Source organism: Macaca thibetana, chromosome 1 (genome assembly GCF_024542745.1).
Source record: "Macaca thibetana thibetana isolate TM-01 chromosome 1, ASM2454274v1, whole genome shotgun sequence".
Lineage (NCBI taxonomy): Eukaryota > Metazoa > Chordata > Mammalia > Primates > Cercopithecidae > Macaca > Macaca thibetana.
In genome coordinates, this window is record NC_065578.1 from 165,582,393 (window position 1) to 165,608,095 (window position 25,703).

At 34.5% G+C, this 25,703-nt stretch overlaps 1 protein-coding gene across 9 annotated transcripts in view; it reads left to right on the plus strand.

Annotated features, from left to right (window-relative positions):
• DENND1B (DENN domain containing 1B) overlaps positions 1 to 25,703 on the plus strand; it is a 277,216-nt gene that overhangs the window by 118,939 nt on the left and 132,574 nt on the right. For 5 of the 9 annotated variants that reach the window (XR_007720441.1, XM_050765246.1, XM_050765279.1 and 2 more), the window contains exons 6-10: positions 258 to 327; positions 5,984 to 6,064; positions 11,182 to 11,241; positions 12,880 to 12,933; positions 15,777 to 15,887. Coding sequence is in view for 8 of the 9 variants with exons in the window: in XM_050765246.1 (XP_050621203.1) it covers positions 258 to 327; positions 5,984 to 6,064; positions 11,182 to 11,241; positions 12,880 to 12,933; positions 15,777 to 15,887 (376 nt within the window). In the remaining variant the exon portion in view is untranslated. The remainder of the gene's footprint in view (positions 1 to 257; positions 328 to 5,983; positions 6,065 to 11,181; positions 11,242 to 12,879; positions 12,934 to 15,776; positions 15,888 to 25,703) is intronic. The other 4 variants (XM_050765271.1, XM_050765307.1, XM_050765316.1 and 1 more) reach the window with 1 other exon arrangement.

The following is a 25,703-nucleotide window of genomic DNA, read 5'->3' on the forward strand; positions in this document are numbered from 1 at the left end:
AATTTTAGATATTGCTGATATAAAATAGAAGTATGTAATGAACAACTTTTTAAATAGAACTCTGGATTCTGATTTGTTTTACGAAAACTAGTAATAAATAATATGTAAAACTTCGCTGAAAAAGTAAAGAAAATGGGTATAGTTCTTTTTTGACCTCAGGATTAATCTGTTTGAATTAATATGAATTAAATGTTTATGTTGTCTGTTTTCTGATTCTGAATTTTATGTATATACATTTTAAAATAATTCTTTTACAGTTACCTTCCCTGGTTTGAAGTGTATTACAAGCTTCTAAATACTCTTGCAGATTACTTGGCTAAGGAACTGGTAAGCTATTTTTTCCCCATTTTTAAATTGTGGTAAAATATTTATAAAACAAAACTTACCATTTTAACCATTTTTAAGTGTAAAGTTTTGTGACATTAAGTACATTAATGCTGATCTGCAATCATCAATAAAATACATCTTTTTTTCCTTGCCTGTCTAAAACTCTGTCTGTACCCATTAAACAATATCTACTTATTCCTCCCCAACCCTCACCATCCATGGCAACCACTGTTGTATCATCTGTATGAATTTGAATACCCTCTGTATCTCATATAAGTGGACTCACACAGTATTTGTCCTTATGTGCCAAGTGACTGGCTTATTTCATTTAACATAATGTCTTCAAGATTCATCTATGTTGTAGCATGTGTCAGATTTTTTTTCTTTTTGAGACTGAGTATGAATACACCAGTTGTTCATTCATTCTTCTGTCAGTGGTCACTGGGGGTGCTTCCTCTACTTTTTGGCTATTGTGAATAATACAGCTATGAAAATGTTTGTACAAATAATGTTCCAGCCTTTGAGTTCAATTCTTTTGGGTAGATACCTAAAAGTGGAATTACTAGGTAGTATGGTAATTCTGCGTTTAATTTTTTGAGGAATCATGAGAGCATTTTTCCACAGTGGTCACACTATTTTGCATTCCCATCAGTAACGTACAAGGGTTCCGTTTTCCTCACAATCTTGCCAATACTTGTTCTTTTCTTTTCTTTTTTGTTTAATAGCGTCATAATATGTGTGCAAAGTGGTGTATTATGGTTTTAATTTGCATTTCCTTAATGATTAGTAACACTGGACATTTACTTGCCATTTTTATATCTTCTTTGGAGAAGGTCTTTAATTGTGCAGACAGAAAATTACAACCCAGGGTAAATGCTCTGGGGACACAACAAGCATCACCTAAGTCAACCTGGAGAGTCAGGAAAAGTCTCTAGAGGAGTACTTGTTGGAAGTCTTCTATCTCTGTGTCTCCAATAGCAAATAGGTATTGAGTCAAAAGTTGTAGAAGGTCTATTCAAGTCCTTTGCCCATTTTAAAATCATGTTGCGTTTTTTGTTGATGAATTGTAGGAGTTCTTCATATAGTCAAATATTCATTTCTTATTTGATAGATGATTTGCGAGTATTCTATCCCAATCCATGGTTTGCCTGCCCTTTTGTTCTTTTGATAGTGTTACTTGATGCACAAAAGTTTTTAATTTTAATGAAGTCCAATTTATCTGCTTTTTCTTTTGTTACCTGTGCTTTTGGTGTCATATCCAAGAAGTCTTTTCCAAATTCAGTGTTTCAAAGCTTTCTTCATATGTTTTCTTCTAAGAATTTTATAGTTTTAGCTCTCAATAAAAGTCTGTATGCTTTTTTTTTCTTAAAAATAGAAATAAAAGCTGAAGTTTGCTTTTGAATGAACAAACTTCTCTGGGATAATGATTTAAAAATTTTTCCCTTAATCTTTGATTCTAAAAAAAATTTTTTTTGGAGACAGAGTCTTGCTCTGTTGCCCAGAGCTGGAGCGCTGTGGTGCAATCATCAGTCACTGCAGCTTCAGTCTCCTAGGATCAAGCAATCTACTCACCTCATTCTTTCAGTTAGCTGGAACTATGGGTGGGTGCCACCACAAATAGCTAATTTTTAAATTGTTTTGTACAGATAGATTCTCACTATGTTGCTTAGGCTGGTCTCAAATTCTTGGCCTCAAGGGATCTTCCTGCCTCTGCTTCCCATCTACCAAGCCTAGCCATTCTTTGATGTTTTTAACAAGAGCTAATTTACTAAAATATTAGCTATGCTATTTGATACAATTTAATTGAAATAAAATATGTTTTTAAAATTCTTTATAATTGTCTATTATCTATTAATTTTTACATTTAGGGTGTGCTTTCCATTCACTTGTTATCTGTTTAAATTCTTATATGGTACTCTGTCACTCTTGACATTGTGTTTTTCTTGATTTCCCTGACATTGTCTCTTCTTCGTTTTACTTATGTCCTCAGCTTCTCTCTTGGGCCTTTTTTCTCCATCTACACCTAAAATTTTGATGTTATTTATGTTATATTCTTGATTCTCTTTTCTCTAAGTACTATTTATGGGTATTTCAGACACACTCTTTGTCTGCATACCACTCTTTTCTGTAAGATGAACTTTCTGGAAGCTGATGTTATTCCACTGCTTACAATCGCTTCATAGTCTCCTCTTTTTCTTAGAATAAAATTTAAACTTGTTTGCAGCATGACGTATAATAACTTTATGATCTGGCATCTGACCTTCTCTTTGGATTAATCTACTCCCGCTCATCTGCTTCACATAATGTACTATCTAATTATTTTGAGCCACTTAAATTTCCCAGAACATAGCTCTATACAGTTGTCTGTCAAGATTACAAACCACTCACTAATTGCTACTGGTAGAATACTTGTCTTTTAAGAGTTAATGTAACTATCTTTTGAAACAAACCTAATGTCAGCACAGGTACTTCTCTAGAGACTTTTCCTGACTCTCCAGGTTAAGTTAGGTGATACTTTCTGTAGGTTTCCAGAGCATTTACACTGGGTTGTAACTGTGTCTGCACAACTAAAGTAATAATTGAGAGATGGAACTGTCCTATCTCTGTGTCTCCCATAGCAAATAGATGTTGAGTCAAAAGGTGTAGAATAAGTAAAAATACGTTAGAAAGTTTCAAATATTCAGTTTTTGGATCTCCATTTTATAATTGTAGAAAGTAATATCCAGCTATTGTGACTTTTTTGTTCACTGGATTCTGTATGCCAGTGCTTTAAAGGCAATCATCGACAAAATTGTTGATGGAATTTTTAAAATAGGAATGTAGTAAGACAGAATGTTATTTTCCTCACCCTAAATTTTTCCATAGGAAAAGCTTATTTTCAGCTTTTCAGTATACAATCATTTATTTCTTTACATCATTTTAAAAGTTCTATTGACTGAATCTGGAGCAAAATATCCTCCTGGGCATAGTATTTTGAGTTTTTATTTAATTTTTAAAAATTATATAGCCTTGGTAGATACAGTTCAATTAAAATGGTATAGACATTTCTGTCTGCCCAGTATGGTGAAACAGGCACTATGTTAAACATGGATACAGACTATATTTGAAAATAAGCTTGTAAGAATAAAAATTAATGGTTTTAATAAATCAGCTGAAATCCTTCATTTGCCTTAAGTGGTGGTGGTCCCAAATAAAGGTGAGTGTGGTCACCTTAGAATTAAAATCTTTATAAATGTTCCCAGGAAGCTTAATGCAGTATTGGTAATACAAATGTAACTGGACTTTTGGCAATGTGGTTTGAACCCTGAAATCCTGGATTTAAATTCTACTTTTTTTTTTTTTTTTTTTTTTGAGACGGAGTCATGCTCTATCCCCTAGGCTGAAGTGCAGTGGTACAATCTCATCTCACTGCAACCTCCACCTCCTGGGTTCAAGCGATTCTTCTGCCTCACTCTCCCAAGTAGCTGGGACTACAGGCATGCACCACCACGCCTGGCTAATTTTTATATTTTTAGTAGAGACAGAGTTTCACTGTATTGGCCAGGCTGATCTCAAACTCCTGACCTCTTGATCCACCCACCTCGGCCCGCCAAATTGCTGAGGATTACAGGTGGGAGCCACCACTCCCGGCCTAAGTTTTATTTTCTAATACCCTTGTGACTTTGATTAAAGTACAGTGTTTATAAGTCAGATAATCAGTTCTGTCACTTGGAAAGTAAGGGAGGTATTATTTATATAAATAGGATTTAAATGTGTTATTAATAAATTAAGGTAGTCCTTTTACTCTTCTAAATTTGTCAACCAAATTTTTTATAACGTAATTGCAAGTTTTAATGTTTGTCAGAAGTCTAGTTGTTTACGTGTATGTGTTCATGCATGTAAATATTTTTCTCTATGTATTTGATTGCTTAATTCTATGAAGTATATGTTAACATCATTTTACAGTTGAATAATTTTATGTTGAAGCTGTGCAGTCATTCACTTGCCTAAGAACATAAAACTGGAAATACAACTATTTATTTTTTTGCAATCAAAAGTCAAAACCAGAATTCTGGTTAAATTATTCATGATAATTTCTTGTTCTTTGTTTTTGTGAATGTACATGTGGAATTCACATTAATTATATTACTTGTCCAAATTTTGAATACTTTTCCTTTATTTAGTAACTTTTAGTAACTCTTACTGATAAATTATTACTATCTCCATACTGTGTATCATTTTTTTTCCCTGATGCCATCAGTAATACTGGAATATGTAAAAGAAAATAGCTATAAGCAAATTTATATGATTTTGGCTTTCTGAGAAGAAGAAATAGGGGAGGTTCCATTTGTGTTCCTTAGAGGAAGAAATATTACAAGTTTATAGCATTAATTAAACCAGAAGTAAATCTGGAATTGTAGTACTTTTTTCTGTTCATTTCTAATTCACTGCCATGGGTTATTTAAATAACGTTTACAGTTCAAGTTATCCTTACCTGATCAATGTAAGAGAGTGCAACAGATTTTTAAAAACTAGTCTAAAAATTTTTGTACCTGTAGGAATTTTGTATAATCAGAGTATCAATATGTTCCACAATTTTCTATGGTGCACTTCATTGTTTAACAGCCCAAGAGATAAATTGTTTATTTCGCAGTTCTTCTACAAGGTAATTCTAAGACATAACCATATGAGTCTTTTTTACAAAGGTGATTGGTATTATCTACAGTATTCTCTGATACATTTTGTTGTTTAAATGATCAAGAGATAAATTGTTTATGGCTTTTCATGTTATTCTGAAGAGTATTTCAAATAGGTAGTTTTGAATGAATACTTTTGAAAGTAGTTACAGAGATCTGATTTATTAAGTTTTGGTATAAATGGATAGACAAGGCATAAGAAAGATCGTGAGAAGTCTAAGTCTCATATCCAAACTTACTAAATTGCTAACTTCTCTGAACAATTGCCTTTTCCTTTGATTTATTCTCTCCAACATGAAAATAGAGAATAAGGATAATTATGTCTATAAAAATCTTTGTATATTTATTACTGGATTTGTAGTGTGTGATGCAGAAAAATTGAGGGTGCACATCAAGGCACATTATTATTATACAAATCCTATGAAGTACATTTGCTCTATGTTTTATTTAATCCCATTTATTGTGGATCAAGTAGTGACCAGTAGCAATGTAGAAAAGAAATATTTAGAATAACCTGTATATTCCATTTTAGTGCAATAATCTTACTTAAATTGTTTCTATTCCTTAAAAATTGCTTTGGGATTTTAAAATGAAAATGGAAAATGAGAGTACTCTGTGATCTGATAAAAAGTTGTATTACTATTTTTATTCAATCCCGTTGTTCTTACTGGATTTAATGATTTAGATAATTTCCTTTTATAGCATTAGTATATTTTGTAATAACTAAGTTTTTCAAATACACATTTATACTAAATATAAATATTGCCATTTTTCTTCTGGATAAAGAAATTTAAATATGTTTTCATATTTATTAGACTCACATATTTCAATTTCAGTTATTTGAAATGTTTCTGTGGAAAACATTTATATAAAATATGTCAAATATGAAAAGCCACAGTAGACTATTATATCAAGTAGTTTTAATTGCAGTTGCTTGGTATATGTTTTATTTATAAAATGTACTTTTTCTTTTGCCCTAGGAAAATGATTTGAATGAAACTCTCAAATCACTGTATAACCACCCAGTACCAAAGGCAAATACTCCTGTAAATTTGAGTGTGGTAAGTATTCAATCAGTAATTGTTTTTGGGAGTCATAGCTATGTCTCAATTTCGTTAAGAGCATGTGAACCTTCAGGCAATTCTTTGCCAAGTCATCTCTGCTTCCAGGAAAACTTCATTGCTAGTACTAACATAACAAGGTGATAATATTGTGTATTTTTAACGTGCTGTAACTATCATAACTTGATATATTGGGTGTGTATTTTTATAATTTTGTTAAATTATTGAATTTAAAAAATTTTATTATAAACTAAAAGTGACCAAATCTATGAGGATATTTCACTTCTAAGAAACATTGATTTGGCTGGGCACGGTGGCTCACGCCTGTAATCCCAGCACTTTGAGAGGCCGAGGCGAGTGGATCACGAGGTCAGGAGATTGAGACCATCCTGGCTAACATGGTGAAACCGCGTCTCTACTAAAAATACAAAAAATTAGCCAGGCGTGGTGGCGGGCGCCTGTAGTCTCAGCCACTCGGGAGGCTGAGGCAGGAGAATGGCATGAACCTGGGAGGTGGAGCTTGCAGTGAGCCGAGATCGCGCCACTGCACCACTGCACTCCAGCCTGGGAGACAGAGCTAGACTCCATCTCAAAACAAAGAAAAAAAAGAAACATTGATTTTCAGGTGAAATTTGTGCATAATAAAGGAATATATGCACATGCTTAATAACCCTCCTAAAATGAAAACAGTACTTAGTAAGAATAGAAAATGACATTTAACATATAAATATGTGACAAAAATTCTGGGTGAAAAGTTTCATCTTCTTTCTCTATACATTAATGTATCTTCTGGTATTATCACAAACTACTGGAAATATGATTGAATTGCTGTTTGTCAGACAGCAAGCCTGAGACAGGATTTATTGTACTATTGAAACTTTTTAACGAAGTGTACCATCTGTATATAAAAACACTCACGTTTTGGGAGTTTTTATAAATGCCCAAAGTTCAAGATAATAAAATATGGATGTTTTTATTAATTTTCTTCATGGATTTGGCATATGGGCTAGACTATTAAAATTTATTTATATTAATTTTTTTCTTCTAAAATAATAAACTTTTCTTAATAAAGAAGAAAAGTATAATGTTGCAAGAGAAAATGAGAGAAAAGCTAACTCAAAGTATATATAATAATGTCTTCTGTGTTTTTATGAGACAGGGAAGTTGTTATTATATTTTCTTTGGTAATAGCTTTCCTCTTTTTAAAAATTAATTAATTTTTAAATTTTTCCCTAAGTTATTGGAGTCCAGGTGGTATTTGGTTACATGAGTAAGTTCTTTAGTGGTGGTTTGTGATATTTTGGTGCACCCATCACCCTAGCAGTGTACACTACACCATATTTGTAGCCTTTATCCCTCACCCTCCCTCCCACTCTTCCCCTCAAGTCCCCAAAGTCCATTATTTCATTCTTATGCTTTTGCATCCTCATATCTTAGCTTCCACATATCATTGAGAACATACATGTTTGGTTTTCCATTCCTGAGGTACTTCACTTAAAATAATAGTCTCCAGTCTCATCCAGGTCGCTACAAATGCTGTTAATTCATTCCTTTTTATGGCTGAGTAGTATCACAGTTTCTTTATCCACTTGTTGATTGCTGAACATTTGGGTTGATTGCACGATTTTGCAGTTGTGAATTGTGCTGCTATAAACATGCGTGTGCAAGTATCTTTTTCATTTAATGACCTTTTTCCTCTTGATAGATACCCAGCACTGGGATTGCTAGATCAAATGGTAGTTCTACTTTTAGTTCTGGAAGGAATCTCAACACTGTTTTCCATAGTGGCTGTACTAGTTTATATTCCCCCCAGCAGTGTAGAAGTGTTCTCTGATCACTGCATCCAGGCCAACATCTATTATTGACGCAGATGCAGTGATCAGATGATCAGTTTAATATTTGTTTAGTAGATGTGTGAGGATCATATTTTGGGATAACTACATGTTTAAGGAGTTTTAAACGTTGAAAAATTATGTTTTATTGCTGTTTGCTAAATAATGTGGTGGCTGATGTTTACAGAAGTATTTTGATTTTTTGATTATGGCCTTTCTTGCAAAAGTAGGGTGGCATCACATTGTGGTTTTGATTTGCATTTCCCTGATTCATTAGTGATGTTGAGCTTTTTTTTCCATATGTTTCTTGGTCGTTTGAATATCTTCTTTTGAGAATTGTCTATTCATGTCCTTAGCACACTTTTTAATGGGATTGTTTCTTCTTACTGATTTGTTTGAATTCATTGTAGATTCTCGACAATAGTCCTTTGTCAGATGTATAGACTGTGAAAATTTTCTCCCATTCTGTGTGTTGTCTGTTTACTCTGCTTACTGCACCTTTTGCCCTGCAAAAGCTCTTTAGTTTAATTAAGTCCAAACTATTTATCTTTATTTGTATTGCATTTGTTTTTGGTTTCTTGGTCATGAAATCCTTGCCTAAGCCAATGTCTAGAAGGGTTTTTCCAATGTTATATTCTAGAATTTTTATAGTTTCAGATCTTAGATTTAAGTCCTTAATCCATCTTGAATTGGTTTTTGTATAAGCTGAGAGATGAGGATCCAGTTTCATTCTCCTACATGTGGCTAGCCAATTATCTCAGCATCATTTGTTGAAAAGGGTGTCATTTCTCTACTTTATGTTTTTGTCTGCTTTGTCAAAGATCAGTTGGCTGTTAGTATTTGGGTTTATTTCTGGGTTCTCTATTCTGTTCTATTGGTCCATGTGTCTTACTCAAATTTCATCCTGTGATTTCATGTCATAGTAGTGTTCTCTTACATTATTCCATTCTTTAACCACTACTATTTTGTAGTAGACTAAGGTGGTTAGCACCTTAGTTCTGTTGCTTAGTACTTCAAAGAGTTCTTAGTCTAGAGCCTCTCCTTCCAGTCCTTTCTACAAAAGACTGTCAGATTACACTTAGTTAAACTATATAAAGTCCCCTGCTGAAAACCTTTTGTAGCTTCCCCTTTTCTATAAAAGTTGTCCAAACTTTGGCCATGCTTTCAGGACCATCCATTTCTTAGATTCAATCCAACTTTCAATTTTCCCCCTGTATTCTGGTCACGTTGTTTTGTTCAGCTTCTTGAATGAACATCATGCTTTCCTTTTGGACTAAAGCCTCTTTGTTGACTGTGTTGTTAGTCTAGAACTTGCTCAGTCTTCAACTTTGTGAAACCTCTTGTCATACAACTTAACGTGTTTTTTCTTTCCTGTGACCCTCTCTGCTGCTTTATGTCTGCATCTTCTTTTGTTGCACACTGTCAAAGTGGAAAGGTTTAATAGTCATTTGTAGACTGGGTGATAAAAAGCTAAGAATAACCTAGAATTTTTAACCCAAATTTCAGAGTCAGCAGCAGACATAGTTGTAGCTATTTGAAGGATAAAATATAGAAGAGCATAGAACAGAGGCTAAGTTCTAATTGCCCAGATAGGCTATAGGGAAAAAGAAAGGAGATCCAGTGAAAGAACTGGGGGAAAGAGCAGTTAAGAAGAAACTTAGACTTACAGGTCACTGACACCCAAAGAATGCAAGGTTTGTGCTCAGTGGTAATACAGTAGAAATGCCAAGGGAAAGGTCAAGGAGAATAAAGAAGAGCCTGGTATTTTCCAAAAAAATGACCATTTCTCTTTGAAAGTGTTATATTTATAAAATGATTCTAATACTGTTAAAGAGTTAAGGAAAATAAAGGTGCTAAGACAATGGAGGTGGCATTAATGAGAAATACAAATGTGTTCTCCCTTTAAATTTGAGTATCATATTTGTTCAGGGGTAAATAAATATCTTACAAAAATACATCTCAAAAATACCAGCTATTGAAACACTTCTTCTTTATTAATAAGAATCATAAATTAAAGATTTCTACACCTTTTTACCTATGATTAGAAGATTTTAGGTTAGGTCACAGTCACTAAATGTGTAATGTTAGCCAAGAAAGTTAATGTCTTTAGATGATCCTTTTTTTCCATTTGAGAAATTGAGCATGTCAACTTTTCAGAAAGTTGTTTTAGTAATCAAATAAAATGATATGTCTGGATGTACCATGAAGAACTATTCAGGTGTTGGTTGTAGTAAATTGAAGTTTCATCCCATCTGGAGAAAATACTTTCTTCTGAAATAACTAAATTGTAGCTGAAATAATCTTGTCAAAGGAAATTGAGTGACTGTGTTCTGTTCCTATGTATAATAGTTATTTCCATAATTAAGCCTTCTTATATGCACTTGAATTAATAGTCTGATAGTTTCAAGTCTTGTATACCTATTCTAAAGTTACAATTTTTTTTTTTTTTTTTTTGAAGTGGAGTTTCGCTCTTGTTGCCCAGGCTGGAAAGCAATGGCGTGATCTCGGCTCAGTGCAAACTCCACCTCCGGTTTTGAGCGATTCTCCTGCCTCGGCCTCCCAAGTAGCTGGAATTACAGGTGCCCACCACCACACCGGGCTAATTTTGTATTTTTAGTAGAGATGGGGTTCCACCATGTTGGTCAGGCTGGTCTCAAACTCTTGACCTCAGGTATTCTACCCGCCTTGGCCTCCCAAAGTGCTGGAATTACAGGTGTGAGCCACTGCACCCGGCCTAGTTATAATATCTTAAGTATTGATAAAATCAGCTGTTATGTTTGTTTACCATGATTAATTAATTGCATTTGATTTCAATAACAGACTCCTAAAGTAATGTATCTGGTGTTATGCTGTTAAATAAGTGGCAAATTGGGGACTAGGACACTTGTCTTCAGCTACTAGAGGAGATTTTAGTTTTATGATGCCAGATTAAAATGAATGATTATGGAAGTTTTTCTTCCTGTACAAGTGGATAATGGCCACTAGTAATCAGAGATTTTTATAAAAAGTTAATGTCTAATGAGAATGCTTTTTTTGAAACATTTCAAAATCATTAAATATCCACAGCATTCTCTACTCTTGTAATATGAAAATACTTTCATTAGGATTTTTCTAGCATAAAATTAGTAAATCAGCATTTAAAATAATATTTATAATTAATGTTATTCAAGTGCTTTTTAGTGGCTAATTTGGCTACATGGGTTTGTCTCAATTACACAGCGAATTGTTGTGTAAGCTTCTCCCATGAAAGTAAGATACTCATTTTTTTCTCTCATGTATTATAAGAACCAAGAGATATTTATTGCCTGTGAGCAAGTTCTGAAAGATCAGCCTGCTCTAATACCGGTGAGTTAAAAGGACATTGGCTTCTAAAAATCACTATTAAATAGGAAAAATAATCACTTATTTCACTATGCCTTTAAGCTTCACTCCAGCCCTTTGGGAAGTGGTAAATTTGACTCTTTTAAGAAAATTAATCATTTGGAATATACAGTATTTTCTGTTTGTACTATCTTTTAAAGCATAGTTTTGTGAAATATAGTACTATTAAAAACCATTCCTTGGCCGGGCGCGGTGGCTCAAGCCTGTAATCCCAGCACTTTGGGAGGCCGAGACGGGTGGATCACGAGGTCAGGAGATCGAGACCATCCTGGCTGACACGGTGAAACCCCGTCTCTACTAAAAAAATACAAAAAAAAAAAAAAAAAAATAGCCGGGCGAGGTGGCAGGCGCCTGTAGTCCCAGCTACTCGGGAGGCTGAGCCAGGAGAATGGCGTGGAACCCGGGAGGTGGAGCTTGCAGTGAACTGAGATCCGGCCACTGCACTCCAGCCTGGGCGACAGAGCGAGACTCCGTCTCAAAAAAAAAAAAAAAAAAAAAAAAACCATTCCAAATAAAAGTAGCTTATAGAGACCAAAATCTATGCATATTCTCCATTTTCAATAGTAGTAATTTTAAAGTATATTCACAGCATGAGATTTGTCACATTTTTTGGTCTGAAGATCACAAAAGATCTTGTGATTTATCTCCTATTGTTCTTCTACCCTGGAAAATTATACATTATGACTGTGTTAACTAGCCTTGTTCTGACTAGTTCAACTGTGCTCAAATACTGGCCAAAATGTTTCTTTTCTAATCATTAATAAGAAGATAGTATTAAATATGTCCTTATGTGATTAAGATATTAAAATAATTTTGAAGATTAATATGAACAGAAAATAAAACATTTTTTGATGATTAAGTTGCACTTTGATTCTGGGTGGTCAAATTTGGGAACATGGGAAACATGAAGGCATATACACACATTGTACTCTATGTAAGTATTGTGATGAACTGTTTTACTTCTTTAAACATTGTAGAAGCTCATAAATATTTGTTTGGCAGATGTGTAACGATCATATTCTGGGACTACCACATGTTTAAGAAGTTTTAAACATTGAAAAATTATATTTTATTGCTATTTGCTAAATAATAGGGTTGTTGATGTTTACAAAAGAGATTTGTTGTGACTTACCATAGAAACTCAGGAATATTAATAGATTTTGATATATTTGGTTAGCAAGCTTTAATTTTTCCAGTCTACCTCAACTAAATGTGTTTTAATAATATGTATGTTTATATGTATGCATAGGTGTGTATGTCTATATATACTATATATACACACACACATATGTAGGTATATATGTACAAAATAAACCTTTCAGTAATATACTCTTTTTTTCCTTAACGATTTTTTCCTATTTTTATTTTAATTTTAAGGTCAAATATTTTTAAACAAGTCTTAACTTTTTGTATGGTAATGCAATTGTTAAATCTCATATAAACCCACTAACTCATTTAAGAGTCTCTCAAATTCAACAAATCCTGAATATCATTCAATGGCATTTATTAATTTACTCAATATATTTTTTTCTGATTTTCATTACAAATTATATGCTACCAATTTTAATTATCTTTCATATGTGATTTATTTTTGTTGATTAGCATTCCTACTTCATTGCTCCTGATGTAACTGGACTCCCAACAATACCTGAGAGTGTAAGTTTTCTATTTTCTACTTTAATTATTCCTATATTATGAATTTTATTTATTTTGGTCTCACTGTTTGTGCATTTTTGTATAGAGAAATAGAATACATTGTAATTATCTGTGTTTGTGAGAAATAATGAAGAAATAAGGAATAATGATATTATTTTCTTTTCTTATTTATATGTCTGCCCCTTTACCACCTTCTTAGTATCTGGTTGTAGATAAGGAAAATTAAGGACAATAATAGAAGGAAAACTATTTCTGTCATTTTTAGGTAGGATCATATATATTCAATTAGGTCTTCAGCTTCACTGGATATGATAGAAGAGATACCATAGGACATGGCTTCTACTTGTGGAGAAGAATTCTAGCAATGGGAAATGTCTTCACACAAATTGTTATTTTAGTGAAATTGACATAGTATTTTTATATTCCTTCTATATAATGCTTCAAATCATAGATCAACTGTTCTTAAGTTCCTGATTTTAATTTAAAGTAATACATATCTTGCAAGGTTTGATGGCTATTGTAAGAAATTATAAAAATTGCTAAAATTTGCATTTTATTTCAAGTCCTAATTCTAGCCATACTAGAAATATTTTCAGTATTTTAATAGTTGTTACAAATTAGTATTTGTAGAAATGTCTACATAGATAAGTAGAAGTAACAAATATGCTTTTATGATTTTTGGATAACTGTGAAAATGAAATATTCCCTTATGTAATTTTTCTTCAGCTTCCCTTGGAAAGTTAAAATGAATCAGTAGGAATAATTCGATCAAAAGTAAAGGAAAAATCAACAGGAAAAAAGTATTTCAATAAATACTTATTATTTACTTTGGGATTCTAATGTTTTTCCAAATGTTTTCAAACCTACTGAGTGGTTTCAAAAAGCATGTGGTTAGTGAAGGAAGTCCAAGAAGACAATCGTAAATTGTCTAATATCAAACCAACACTATCAATGGTGTTTTCAGTACAGATGGTTCCAAAAAACCCTTATGAAAAGCTATGCATTAAGTTTCTTGTATGGGCCTGAGATAGATCATCAAAGCTCTCAGGTTATATAATAGATCCTAAAGTCATGACTGCTGTACATTGTGGGCCAGGTACTCCCTGCTAATGTTTTCTTTAAGGCTGACTGACCATGCTTTGACTTATATGACCCTTGTCCCTTCACTTCAGAGTTTCAAAGTCAAATTTGCTTCCTTCTACTCACTCTCCTATTTAGCTTTCTCTTACATTTACTAACAAACAACTAATAGCTCGATTTAACAAATGTCACATTTTAAAAAGAAGATTGCTTTGAAAGTTTCAAAGAAACAAACATTCAAAGGAAAAACTGCCACTGAGAATATATATTTTTACATATCTATTAACATGTTTTGTTTTGCAAAAAGTCCTGTTTAGGGAAACGAAAGCAAGAGAATAAGCATAAGGCAGCACCCTATGTTGAGAAATAATTCCCCATCTAAAAATTACCTTTCTTTTAGATTATAGGGAATATACTAATCTTGAATGACATGAATTTTTGTATGGAGAGTTGCATTGGAAGGTGAGAAAGAAAGGAATAAACCTCTTCCCACCAAATTCAACATCACCCACTGATAGTTACAGGTTCTATTGTTGTGCTCTGTCATGATTACCAATTTGTGATGGTAAAGTTTCTACCTTCTGGAAATAGAAGAAATAATTGGATTTCTTATATTCTTGCCCAACTAAAAGTTTTAGCCTACTAGGTCATAGCCCACCTGATACTACAGTTTTTGTTTGTTATATCGTATTCAATCCCTTAATTAGCTTGTTGCTCTCTGATTTATTTGTTTCATTATAGAAAATTAAAAATAAATAATAAGAAAGGAGAAGATCTAAAAGTCAAAGTTAATGTAGTTTATCCCAGTTTCATTTCATGTGGGGAATAAGAGTGCTAAATTAAGGAATCAATTTAGAACATCATCAAATTATATTTGATTATAGAGGATATAAGCAAGCCTGATGTGAAGTATAAACAAGTGAATTTCCTTAATAAAGTACCAAAGAGCTGTTTTATAAATTCACGTCATCCTTTGGGTACCTCGTGCATGCTGTGTTGTATCAGTTGATGATTGTGCCTGCATAGTGAATGGCAAACATGAAAAGACTCAAATGTATTGTCTAGGCAGCAGTTTCTGAAGCATCAGTGTATGTAAGAATCACCAGAAGTATTTGTTTAAAAAGCAGATTCTTGGCCAGGTGTGGTGGCTCATGCCTGTAATCCCAACATTTTGGGAGGCCGAGGTAGGCAAATCATCTGAGGTCGGGAGTTTGAAACCAACCTGGCCAACATGGTGAAACCCCATCGCTACTAAAAATACAAAAATTAACCAGGCGTGGTGGCGTGCATCTGTAATCCTAGCTACTCTGGTGGCTGAGGCACGAAAATTACTTGAACCTGGGAGGTGGAGGTTGCAGTGAGCCAAGATCTCACCACTGCACCCCAGCCTGAGTGACCAAAAAAAAAAAAAAAAAAAGCAGATTCTTGGGGACATACACTAAAGATGACAATTCAGCAGGTCCAGGTTGGGGCCCAGGAAATTAGCTTCTTTTCAAATACTTAGTGGGTAAGAAAGTTGGGAAATCTGAGATCTTCTGACCATCCTCTGAAAATACTTTCCTTGAGTAGGGTTATGTTTCAACTAATAATAGAGTGTTATGTGCTTTATGTGGCAGCAGACTAGTATTACACTTAATTATTTTAATGAATACCATTTTAAATAATATCCTTTGAACTTCAAGACTTTCTGGTAAATGTGTAAAATGTTTTCCTTCACGTTCACTGTGCGCTGTAACTTACACAATTATTTTTCACTTGTGCAGAGAAATCTTACGGAATATTTTGTTGCCGTGGATGTGAACAACATGCTGCAGCTATACGCCAGTATGCTGCATGAAAGGCGCATCGTGATTACCTCGAGCAAATTAAGCACTGTAAGTACTTCACACTTCTTTTAAGTAGCAGGTATTGAGTGTTTCACAAAAAGACCTAAAAATCTCTGCAGATTTAGAAATGTGCTATGTGTGCTTAGAAGACAATATCTACATACTTTTTTGATATATGGTTTTAATCTGGCTCTTGAAGTACAAAAGTCTGATTTATAGGAAGCCTTCTCAGATGCATTAAGTCAGGTTAATTATTTTTTCTTATCAGGAGCTGAGAGTTTTTTTTTTTTTCTTTTTAACTCTCCAGAGTTCATTTTAGTGCCTTCTACCATATAAAGAATTCTTAAGAGCTATTATGAGATTTTTATTATTCACTTGTGGCTTTTTCCATTGGAGCTACTTGAAAGAAATCGAGGTGCCATGATAATAGCTGCTATCCTAACCTGGTAATAGGTAGATTCATCTTTGTTGCCAAGTAGTGGTTTGGGAGTAGATTGTATAATAGTTTGATTTAGAGCAGCTCTTCAGACTGATAATAACTTAAAAGTCAAAGTAGCATTTTTTATAAATCACAGGTTTTATGACATTCACTAAAATGTTCTTTTGGAAGGTATTTATTAATATGGTAAAGGCAGTGAGAAGATAAAGATTTTTCTTGGGTATAGAAAAATATTCAAAAGTATTTTGCTAGATTTTATAATTTTTTCTCATTTACGCATTAACAATTTAATACTTTCAACTTAAATTTTTTAAATACGAATTTAAATATAGTTTTAAGTAATCTATGATGTATTTATTTAGCAAAAACCATTATTCAATATTGCATGAATTTTCTTCATAAATTTGATTAATTGATAAATAAAACAATATTTTTAATGTTTTCTTCTTCTATAGTAGAAATAAAAATGTTATTCTGTATTTTAGCATTTAAAGTAGAAGGAGCTTCAGGATTTCTGTAGGATATCTGTTTAACATTTAACAGTGAGAAAGGTATTTTCAGCAAGATTAAATGACCACCTCAAGGCCAAACAGCTAGTTAGAGACAGATAATGTGAAATTGAGTCTTTTGATTCTAATTTTTGGGTTATTTCCATTACTCTACAGTTGAAAAAAATACATACGATTGTACATATAATTTGTATGAATTTATTTTGAATTATAATTTGATATGCTCACCCCTAAAAGTTGAAAATGCACTTTACATATTGAAAAATATATGCATTTAAAAGAGTAAGGGTGGATAAATGATGCAGTAATATCAGAGAAAAAGTACTAATCAATGACCCAAGTAATTTTTTTCTTACACATTTTAGAGATGTCAAGAAATTCAGTTTGACTCATTTGATATTTTAATTTGCCTTTCTGCTGTTTTTAACTTACTATTGAAGTGAAACCATTCTTCTTCTTTCCCCCCAGCTCCTCCTTCTCATTTTTAAAACATGATTGTTTTAAGATTAAAAAAGGATATTTTTAAATGGATATTGTCCTCAAGATTAAAAAGATTGTATAATAGGCCTTGGAACTAATTCTTATCAGGATTAATTCATGTAACAAATGTTTATTAGGCACATACTATGTGCCAGGCACTTTCTAGTCATTAACCTTATTTGACTGGCATGAAACAGATTATAAACAAGTAAGCAAACAAATAGCTATTATTTATTAGCTAGGGTTACATGATGGATAAAGTGAGTGTGTGTACAGGGTAGAAAGTGATGGACAGGTTTCCATTTTATGTAAGGAAGGCCTCTCCAGTGAGGTAGTATTTTGTTTGTTTGTTTGAGACAGGATCTTACTATGTTGCCCAGGCTGGTCTCAAACTCCTGGGTTCAAGGGATCCTCCTGCCTTGGTAGCTGGGACTATAGGCACACGCCGCTGTGCCCAACTCAGTGAGGTAGCATTTGAGTAGAGATCCAAAGAAAGTGAGGGAATAAGCTATGTGAGTGAAGCATAAGCTACTGTATTTGTGCATTGGAAATAAATCTGAGTATATGTTTTTGAAAAATATTGGTGTTTTGTTTTAATTTATATCAAGTAATCTCTCTTTGACTCAGTTTCTTTAAGTGTAGAGTAGGAGCAATAGTAGCCTTAATCTCATAGGGTTGATGTAAAGATTAAGGAAATACATATATATGAAGTGCTTAGAATGATATCTGCATAGAATAAATGTTTAGTAATTATGAGGTATATGAGATTATGAGATACAATTTTATAATAGCTTACATTTAATTTTTTTTTTTTTTTTTTTTGAGACAGAGTCTCACTTTGTCGCCCAGGCTAGAGTGCAGTGACACAATCTTGGCTCACTCTAACCTCTGCCTTCCGGGTTCAAGTGATTCTTCTACCTCAGCCTCCCAAATAACTGGGACTATAGGTGCCTGCCACCACACCCAGCTAATTTTTATATTTTTATTAGAGACGGGGTTTCACTTTATTGGTCAGGCTGTTCTTGAGCTCCTGACCTTAAGCAATCCACCCGCCTTGGCCTCCCAAAGTGCTGGGATTACAGGCGTGAGCCCCCTTACCCGGCCTCTACATTTAATTTTCTAATAGTCTGCATCTGCAGTTAGAGTAAAAATTAACGTTATTATCTTTTAATTTAGCATTTGGCTTAAAAAAATATTGCTGTCATAAAGGCTTAGTATTTTGGGGGTGCTGTTTTCTATGTTTGATGTCAATTTACTATCAATCGTTTATGATGGTTCATGAAAACTTGATGGTGATGTCACCTCTAAGTTACCAGCTCTGTTTTGGTTCACTCTCTGGGACTGTTGGGCTGATAAAAGAAACATCATTCAAGTTCTCTTTCATGATCTTAGTCTTCTTTTGTGGAGGAAACTGCTTTACTTGAATCTATCTTGAATAATTCTTTTTTTTTCTTTTCTTTTTTTTTTTTTTTTTGAGACAGAGTCTCGACCTGTCACCCAGGCTGGAGTGCAGTGGTGCGATCTCCACTCACTGCAAGCTCCGCCTCCCAGATTCACGCCATTCTCCTGCCTTAGCCTCCTGAGTAGCTGGGACTACAGGTGCCCACCACCATGCCCAGCTAAGTTTTTGTATTTTTAGTAGAGACGGGGTTTCACTGTGTTAACTAGGGTGGTCTCAATCTCCTGACCTTGTGATCCGCCCAACTCGGCCTCCCAAAGTGCTGGGATTACAGGCATGAGCCACCGTGCTCGGCAGAATAATTATTTTATATATACAGTATATAAAATATATCTGCTATAAATTCCGTGCATACTGGCATTTAAGGTCAAGGACTGGTTTCTTAACAAATTAAAAGTAAACTATTTTTTAAAAAGAATTTAATGATATCTCTGAAACATCCAAAGAAGAAATAGTTATCAATGAATTTGCTTGTTTTTAAGCTTTTTATATTCTTATATTTTTATATATCATGGAGACTATAATGTACTTAATGTTAGGAATTACGTTTTATCCATTTTAAATTTTTTAAGTATACAGCCAAACTTAATTTTTAGAAGAATAGATGTAAAGGTGGCCTAACATTCATAATCCTATTGTAGTTTCAGAAATTTTGTTTGTCTCAGGTATTCACTTTTTGACAATCGTGATTTTTCATAGTTACAATAGAATGATAATTATAAACCTTACAGCTTGCTGTAGGTTTTAGTGGTGACACGCTCATTAGAGAATCAGCTAGCTTGAGGGTCCTTTTCTTTAGGTGCTGTTTGTGGTTAAAAATGATAATTTCTTGCCGGGCACAGTGGCTGATGCCAGTAATCCCAGCACTTTGGGAGGCCAAGGCGGGCAGATCACCTGAGGTCAGGAGTTCGAGACCAGCCTGGCCAACATGGTGAAACATTGTCTCTACTAAAAATACAAAAATTAGCCAGGCGTGGTGCCATGCGCCTGTAGTCCCAGCTACTTGGGAGGCTGAGGCAAGAGAATTGCTTGAACCTGGGAGATGGCGGTTGCAGTGAGCCAAGATCGCGCCATTGCACTTCAGCCTTGGTGACAGAGCGAGACTCAAAAAAAAAAAAAAAAAGATTTTTAACTTTTAAAAGATAAAAAATTTAAAATTAAACAATTTTAAGATATGTAAGCACAGATATCAAGAATATTGTTATGTTTTCAACATTCTAATAGGTTTTCTCCCTATATTTTAAAGTGTGGTATTGTGTTAGTACCTATTATTATATTTTTGCATGTTTGAGTTTAATGAATTGAGACATAATCAGTTTTGTTTTTATTCTGTTGATTCATACGTTATTCTGTTGATTTATACATTGTCAAGTACACATGGAAAGGTTTCTGGTAATCCTGAACAAGAACATTGATTTTATCCATGCTGTAGGTAGGCCATAGATGTTTAAGCCCCAAGTGAATCTTGGTAGACTAGCAGAACATTGTATTAGAGTCTCGTGTATTCAAAGCAGAGGCATAAATCATGATATTACAAGGGTGTATCAGTTGACTTACTGCTGTTTTGTGACCATAGGTAGGGAGGATTGCTGTTTAAAGCCATGTCATTGGTTCTCAAATCAGTCAGGCATGAAGCCTTGTCATATGCCTCTATAATTGTACCTCACCAGACTTTCTCTAACTAGTCAGCTGGGGCTGTGCATTTTGTCTCAAACACCCGCCTGGCCAGCATCTGACAGGAGCTTTCTCATCATCCTGTCAGTAATATGTTAACTAGAGTGTATCTTTGTGGCCTGTAGAAGCAGGTGGAAGGGATGCTTCTTTTAAAAGCAGATGTCTAAATGTTAGCTATTATTTTGACCATTATTTAGTTAGTAAGTATCACCCTCAGAAAGTCTATAAGCATATTAGTTACAGAGATTTGATTGTGTAGTGCATGTTATTTTGGGGATATTTAGAGCAAGCAATATGTTATGAGTGCTGGAATTATGTTAATAAACTGTAATTTCTTCCTTTGTTATAGTTGCCCCCAGGCATTTAAGCATATGTTTTTCTCTCCTTCTCTCATTAATTCCATAAAGGGCATGTGTAAAAAGAAATCTTTCGATCTCTGGAAAATCAGCTATTAAATGTAGATTTTATAGGTTTAGTCAGACTGAAAGGCAATCCAGAGGATTTTAACCTCTTCATCTGGATTATAGATATTCTTGATTTGTCTCTTAATGATGCCACCTGTGTCAGCATTTAATCTGAAACCTAAAGTGCAGAGACTTTCTGGAGATGAGGAATTGAACATTTGGTGAGAGAATAGAGATTATGTAGTCCTGCTTCCTAGTTAAGGTTATTAAAGTGTATTTTTACCCCTCGTGTTTTTAAAGCTGCAGCAGAGTGGTGCAGTTAAAAATTGTTATCATGATTTCTCAGGGAAAGATTCCAGAAGCAATTTTTAGGTTTTTAATTCTTCCCCAAACCCATAAGCAACCAGTTATGTCATCTGAAACTGGGAATAATTCTACTTACCAGTTTATTATTTCACATGTACACAGCTATTCTGAACATTGTATTTTTAGTCAGTGCTAAGTGAATATGACTGGAGTGGGGAAATGGTACTGTTGAGGTCATCAGGAAACAGTTTATTGGAAGGGATGTGTGAAGGTACTTTGGAGGAGACTTCTGTTACAGGAAAAGTAGAGGTGTTTGTATCTTCCAACTCCTGTAGTGATAATGGCTCTGTTTTTCATGAAAATAAACACATATTTCTGCCTTATGATTTTGTCCATTTGAGTTCTAAAAGTAAATAATTGGCTTTTAATTCACAAAGAATAATATTTTAATTTAACAATTGTGGAATTATCAAAGCGTTGTATTAAATTGTCATTCTCCTAGGTTCTGTAAGCTTTTTTCCTGTGTGATATCCATAAAAATGACCTTGGATGATTTCAGTTTACCAAGTATTTTTTTTTCTTTTTTCTTGTCCTTACAGCTTATAGTGTTAATGTTAGTATTTTTCACATGCAACAATGACAATTTTGTGCTGATAGTGGTAATCAACATTAAATAAAAGAAAAAATATATGTGTTGGTTTTGTTTCTTTAGTAAAACTATTGAGGGCAACGTGTTTATTTTAAAATGTACCTTCTATATTTATATGTTTTTACATACTATACTTTTTTTTTCATTTTACAGTTAGGCAATTTTTTTCTCTTCCAGTGAGCTTTCTTGTAACGCAGTTTAACTCATTGTTGACATCCCATTCAATATTTCCAAAATGGAACTCGCCATCTTTTCCCCATAGTCTCCTTCTCCTACTATAAAGGGCGAAGTTGGTGAATCTCTCCTCCCTCTCGTCTGTTTTCCCCACCTATATCCTATAGGTTCTACCTCCTTAATCTTTTCGCCTCCAATTCCTGTTCTCCATTTCAACTGCCCACTGTCTTAATTCAGTGGTTATTACTTTCCACAGGTATTATTTTCAGATCATATATACTGAATTCACTTACATAAAATGATGATGTTAGTAATTATTATAGCCAATATATAATAGGGCATACTTTGAGCTGCTTACCCCACTGAGAAATTTATTTAAACTAACTCATTTAATTATTATGTATTATGTGGTAGGTACAGTTGTTATCCATGGTAGACAGATGAAAATGTGGATTTTGAAATTGAGAGAGACTAAGTTGAGCAAGGCCATAGTACTAGGAATTGGTTTAACCAGTTCTGTATGATTCCAAAGTATATGTTTAAAACCTTTATGCAATTTTGCCTCTTAGAATGACCATCTTGTAAAACCAAATGCATCCTTACCTTTTGCCCCAGTATAGGAACTGCCCCAATATAGTATCCCTTCCCTTAAGGAGCCTCAGTTTATTATTTGAATTACTTACAGTGAAGTGACTTTTTTCCTTGTCTTTGTAGGTCTAGTCGATTATCTCTCAATATGTCATATTTATACCTTTCTCCCATTTTAAATACCACTTTTAGGGCTAGCACTTATCTTCTATTTGGACCTCTCGTTTTCTCATATTTTAGATTCATTCTATATGTAATTACTCAATCCTTCAGAATAAAAAACATCTATTGGTTCCTCATTGCCTATAAACTGCTAAATCTGGTAAAAAACTATCTGTGATGTGACCCTAAACCTTTCTTTCTAAGGTTTTCAATTACTTATAGTTCACACAGATCTTTAGACAATAAAGTTATCAGGGCAGGTTTTTTTTTATTTTTTTTTATATTTTAAATCTGGTTCAGTCAGTCACTACAATGTATCTGTCTCTTAGGACAGTGGTGATATGTATCCATAGAAGATTTTAACAATAATTTTCTGAGTGAATGGATGAAATTGCACTTTTTGCTCATCCTCATATGTGTTTAAAATCTCCCACATGCATGCTTCTGAATGTTTTTCAAAATCTGATTTGCTTTACAGAAGGCTTAGTTTTTATGAGTAACCAGTGTAACATCTTTCATCTCTGAACTACCATAGCATTTACCACATACCCTTCTCAAATTTTAATTATTAGTGAATATGTCAAACTCTTGTATTAGATATCAATGTCTTTACAAATTAAAAACCTGCCTGGTATGGTAGCTCATGACTGTAATCCCAGCACTTTGGGAGGCTGAGATGAGAGGATTGCCTGAGACCAGGAGTTTGAGAATAGCCTGCGCAATGTAGTGAGACCCTGTCTCTACAAAAAATTAAGAAAATTAGCTGGGTGTGGTGTCACACGCCTGTAATCCCAGATACTCGGGAGGCTGAGGTGGAAGGATTGCTTGACCCCAGGGGTTCAATACTGTAGTGAGACATAATCGCGCTACCGCATTCCAGCCTGGCAACAGAATGAGACCCTGTCTCAAAAAATAAAACAAATAAAACCATGGGTTGTGTGTGTGTTCATGTATATATTGAAGAATAAATTTAATTATTTAAATTGTATCAGAAAAGTTTTTAAAATAAAAAAGCATTAATTATATTATAGTGTAAAATATAAAGTGTTACTCTGAAAATGCCAGAGTAGAAGCTGTGTATTTGTCAAGCAGAAATGTATCCCTTGATTTATCTCTTTGACGTTTGTCTCTTTAAATAATAAAAGTCTCTTTGTAAATCTTGAAGTTTCCAAGCTAGGTGCTAATTTCTTTTTCTTTTCTTTCTTTCTTTCTTTCTTTCTTTCTTTCTTTCTTTCTTTCTTTCTTTCTTTCTTTCTTTCTTTCTTTCTTTCTTTCTTTCTTTCTTTCTCTGTCTCTCTCTCTTTCTCTCTCTCTTTCTTTCTCTCTTTCTTTCTTTCTTTCTTTCTGTCTGTCTGTCTGTCTTTCGCTTTCTGTCTTTCTCAGAGTTGCCACTCTGTCGCCAAGGTGTCGGAGTGTAGTGGTGTGATCTCGGCTCACTGCAGCCTGTGCCCACTGATCTCAGTCATCTTCCCACACCTCAGCCTCCCAAGTAGCTGGAACTACAGGCATGCGCCACTATGCCTCGCTAATTTTTGTATTTTTTTGTAGAGATGGGGTTTCACCAAGTGGCCGAGGCCGGTCTCGAACTCCGGGGCTCAAGCAATACTCCTGCCTCGGCCTGCCAGAGTTGCTGGGTTCACAGGCATGAGCTACTGTGCCCGGCCTAGGTACTAATTTCTATGTAGGTTTTGTCTTTAAAAGATGATTTGTGTTTAGCTATTTTCTACTAGGTAATTTTTTTTTTAAAGTCTACGCAAAAATAGTAATGCTGTGGGGAAAAATTTATTAATACGTCTTAAACCCTTTTCAGCTTCATGAATCTGTATTGCAATTATGACTTTTGTTCAGCCTATACGGGAACTTAGTTAGGTATTCTTTGGTCTTCATATACTCCTAAATAGAAAGTTTATTACTTTCTTTCTATGAAAAATGTTAATTTGTTCATTCATTGAATCATTCTTCATTTAAGGAATGCTTAACTCATGTCAGGCAGTGTTCTGTAGGTAAGATCATAAAGTAACAGCACCAAGTGGCCAGCAGCATTCCTTTGTTAGTTTTTTATCAATCTTTATAGCCTTTGTATCAGTCTGCGTATGACCAGGAAAGAGAAACTACATAGTAATGTGAACAAGGAAAGTTTAATATAAAGAATTTAAAAACTATAACATGGGATTGGAGTAACAAGGGATGGGCTTCTAGTAAGTGAAGGGAATTATAAAGACTATAGAAATACCAAATATAAAGCAACTACTAGTCTTAGGGCTGCAATGGAGCACCCAGGGAAGAAGCCCCATCTGGGTGCGAGATCCAGACTCCAGTGGAGAGGGCACAGCTGTGGCTCATTGGATGGCAGAGGAGTTGCTATGGTGCCTTACTGGCAGAATTTTCTGGAATCCTGCCCTTTGGGGTGCCCAGGAAAGCTGCCCTCAGAGAAATGCCATTCCTTAGAAATTGCTGGAAAGCCATACGAGAGGTACTGGGGAAGCTGCTTTCAGAGAGATGCCTCACTAGCTGCAGACTAGTATAAAGCCTCCTGAGGTGAAGCTGTTAACTAGGATTGTGTTACTGGAGTCACTCCTTTAAAAAACTAACAAAGGAAAGCTGCTGGCCACTTGGTGTTGTTGGAAATTATACACTCCAATAATCAGGTGCAGGAGATGCCTCCTGTGCTGCAGGAACCAGGCACTAGAAAGGCTCCAAGTGCTGCAAGAGTCAGAGGTACTCTGCTATAAGGTAGAGGCGTGCTGAGGGAAACCTTTGGCTGCCAGTACCTGCAGGAGCCAGGCACTGCAGAAACTGCCCACTGCATAGGAGCCTGGTGGACACCTGTGCTGCAGGAAATGGGCCCTAGGGAAGCTGCACGTACAATAGGAGACAGCCCTTGATGAGCCATAGGCTTTGTAGGAGCCTGCAGAGTGTCTCACTGGAACCAGGAGCAAGTTCTCTCTTTGCATTGTCTCTTTAGTACCCTCTCCTGACAAAGTTTGACATCATGCCAGTTGCTAAAAGGAAAAATATCC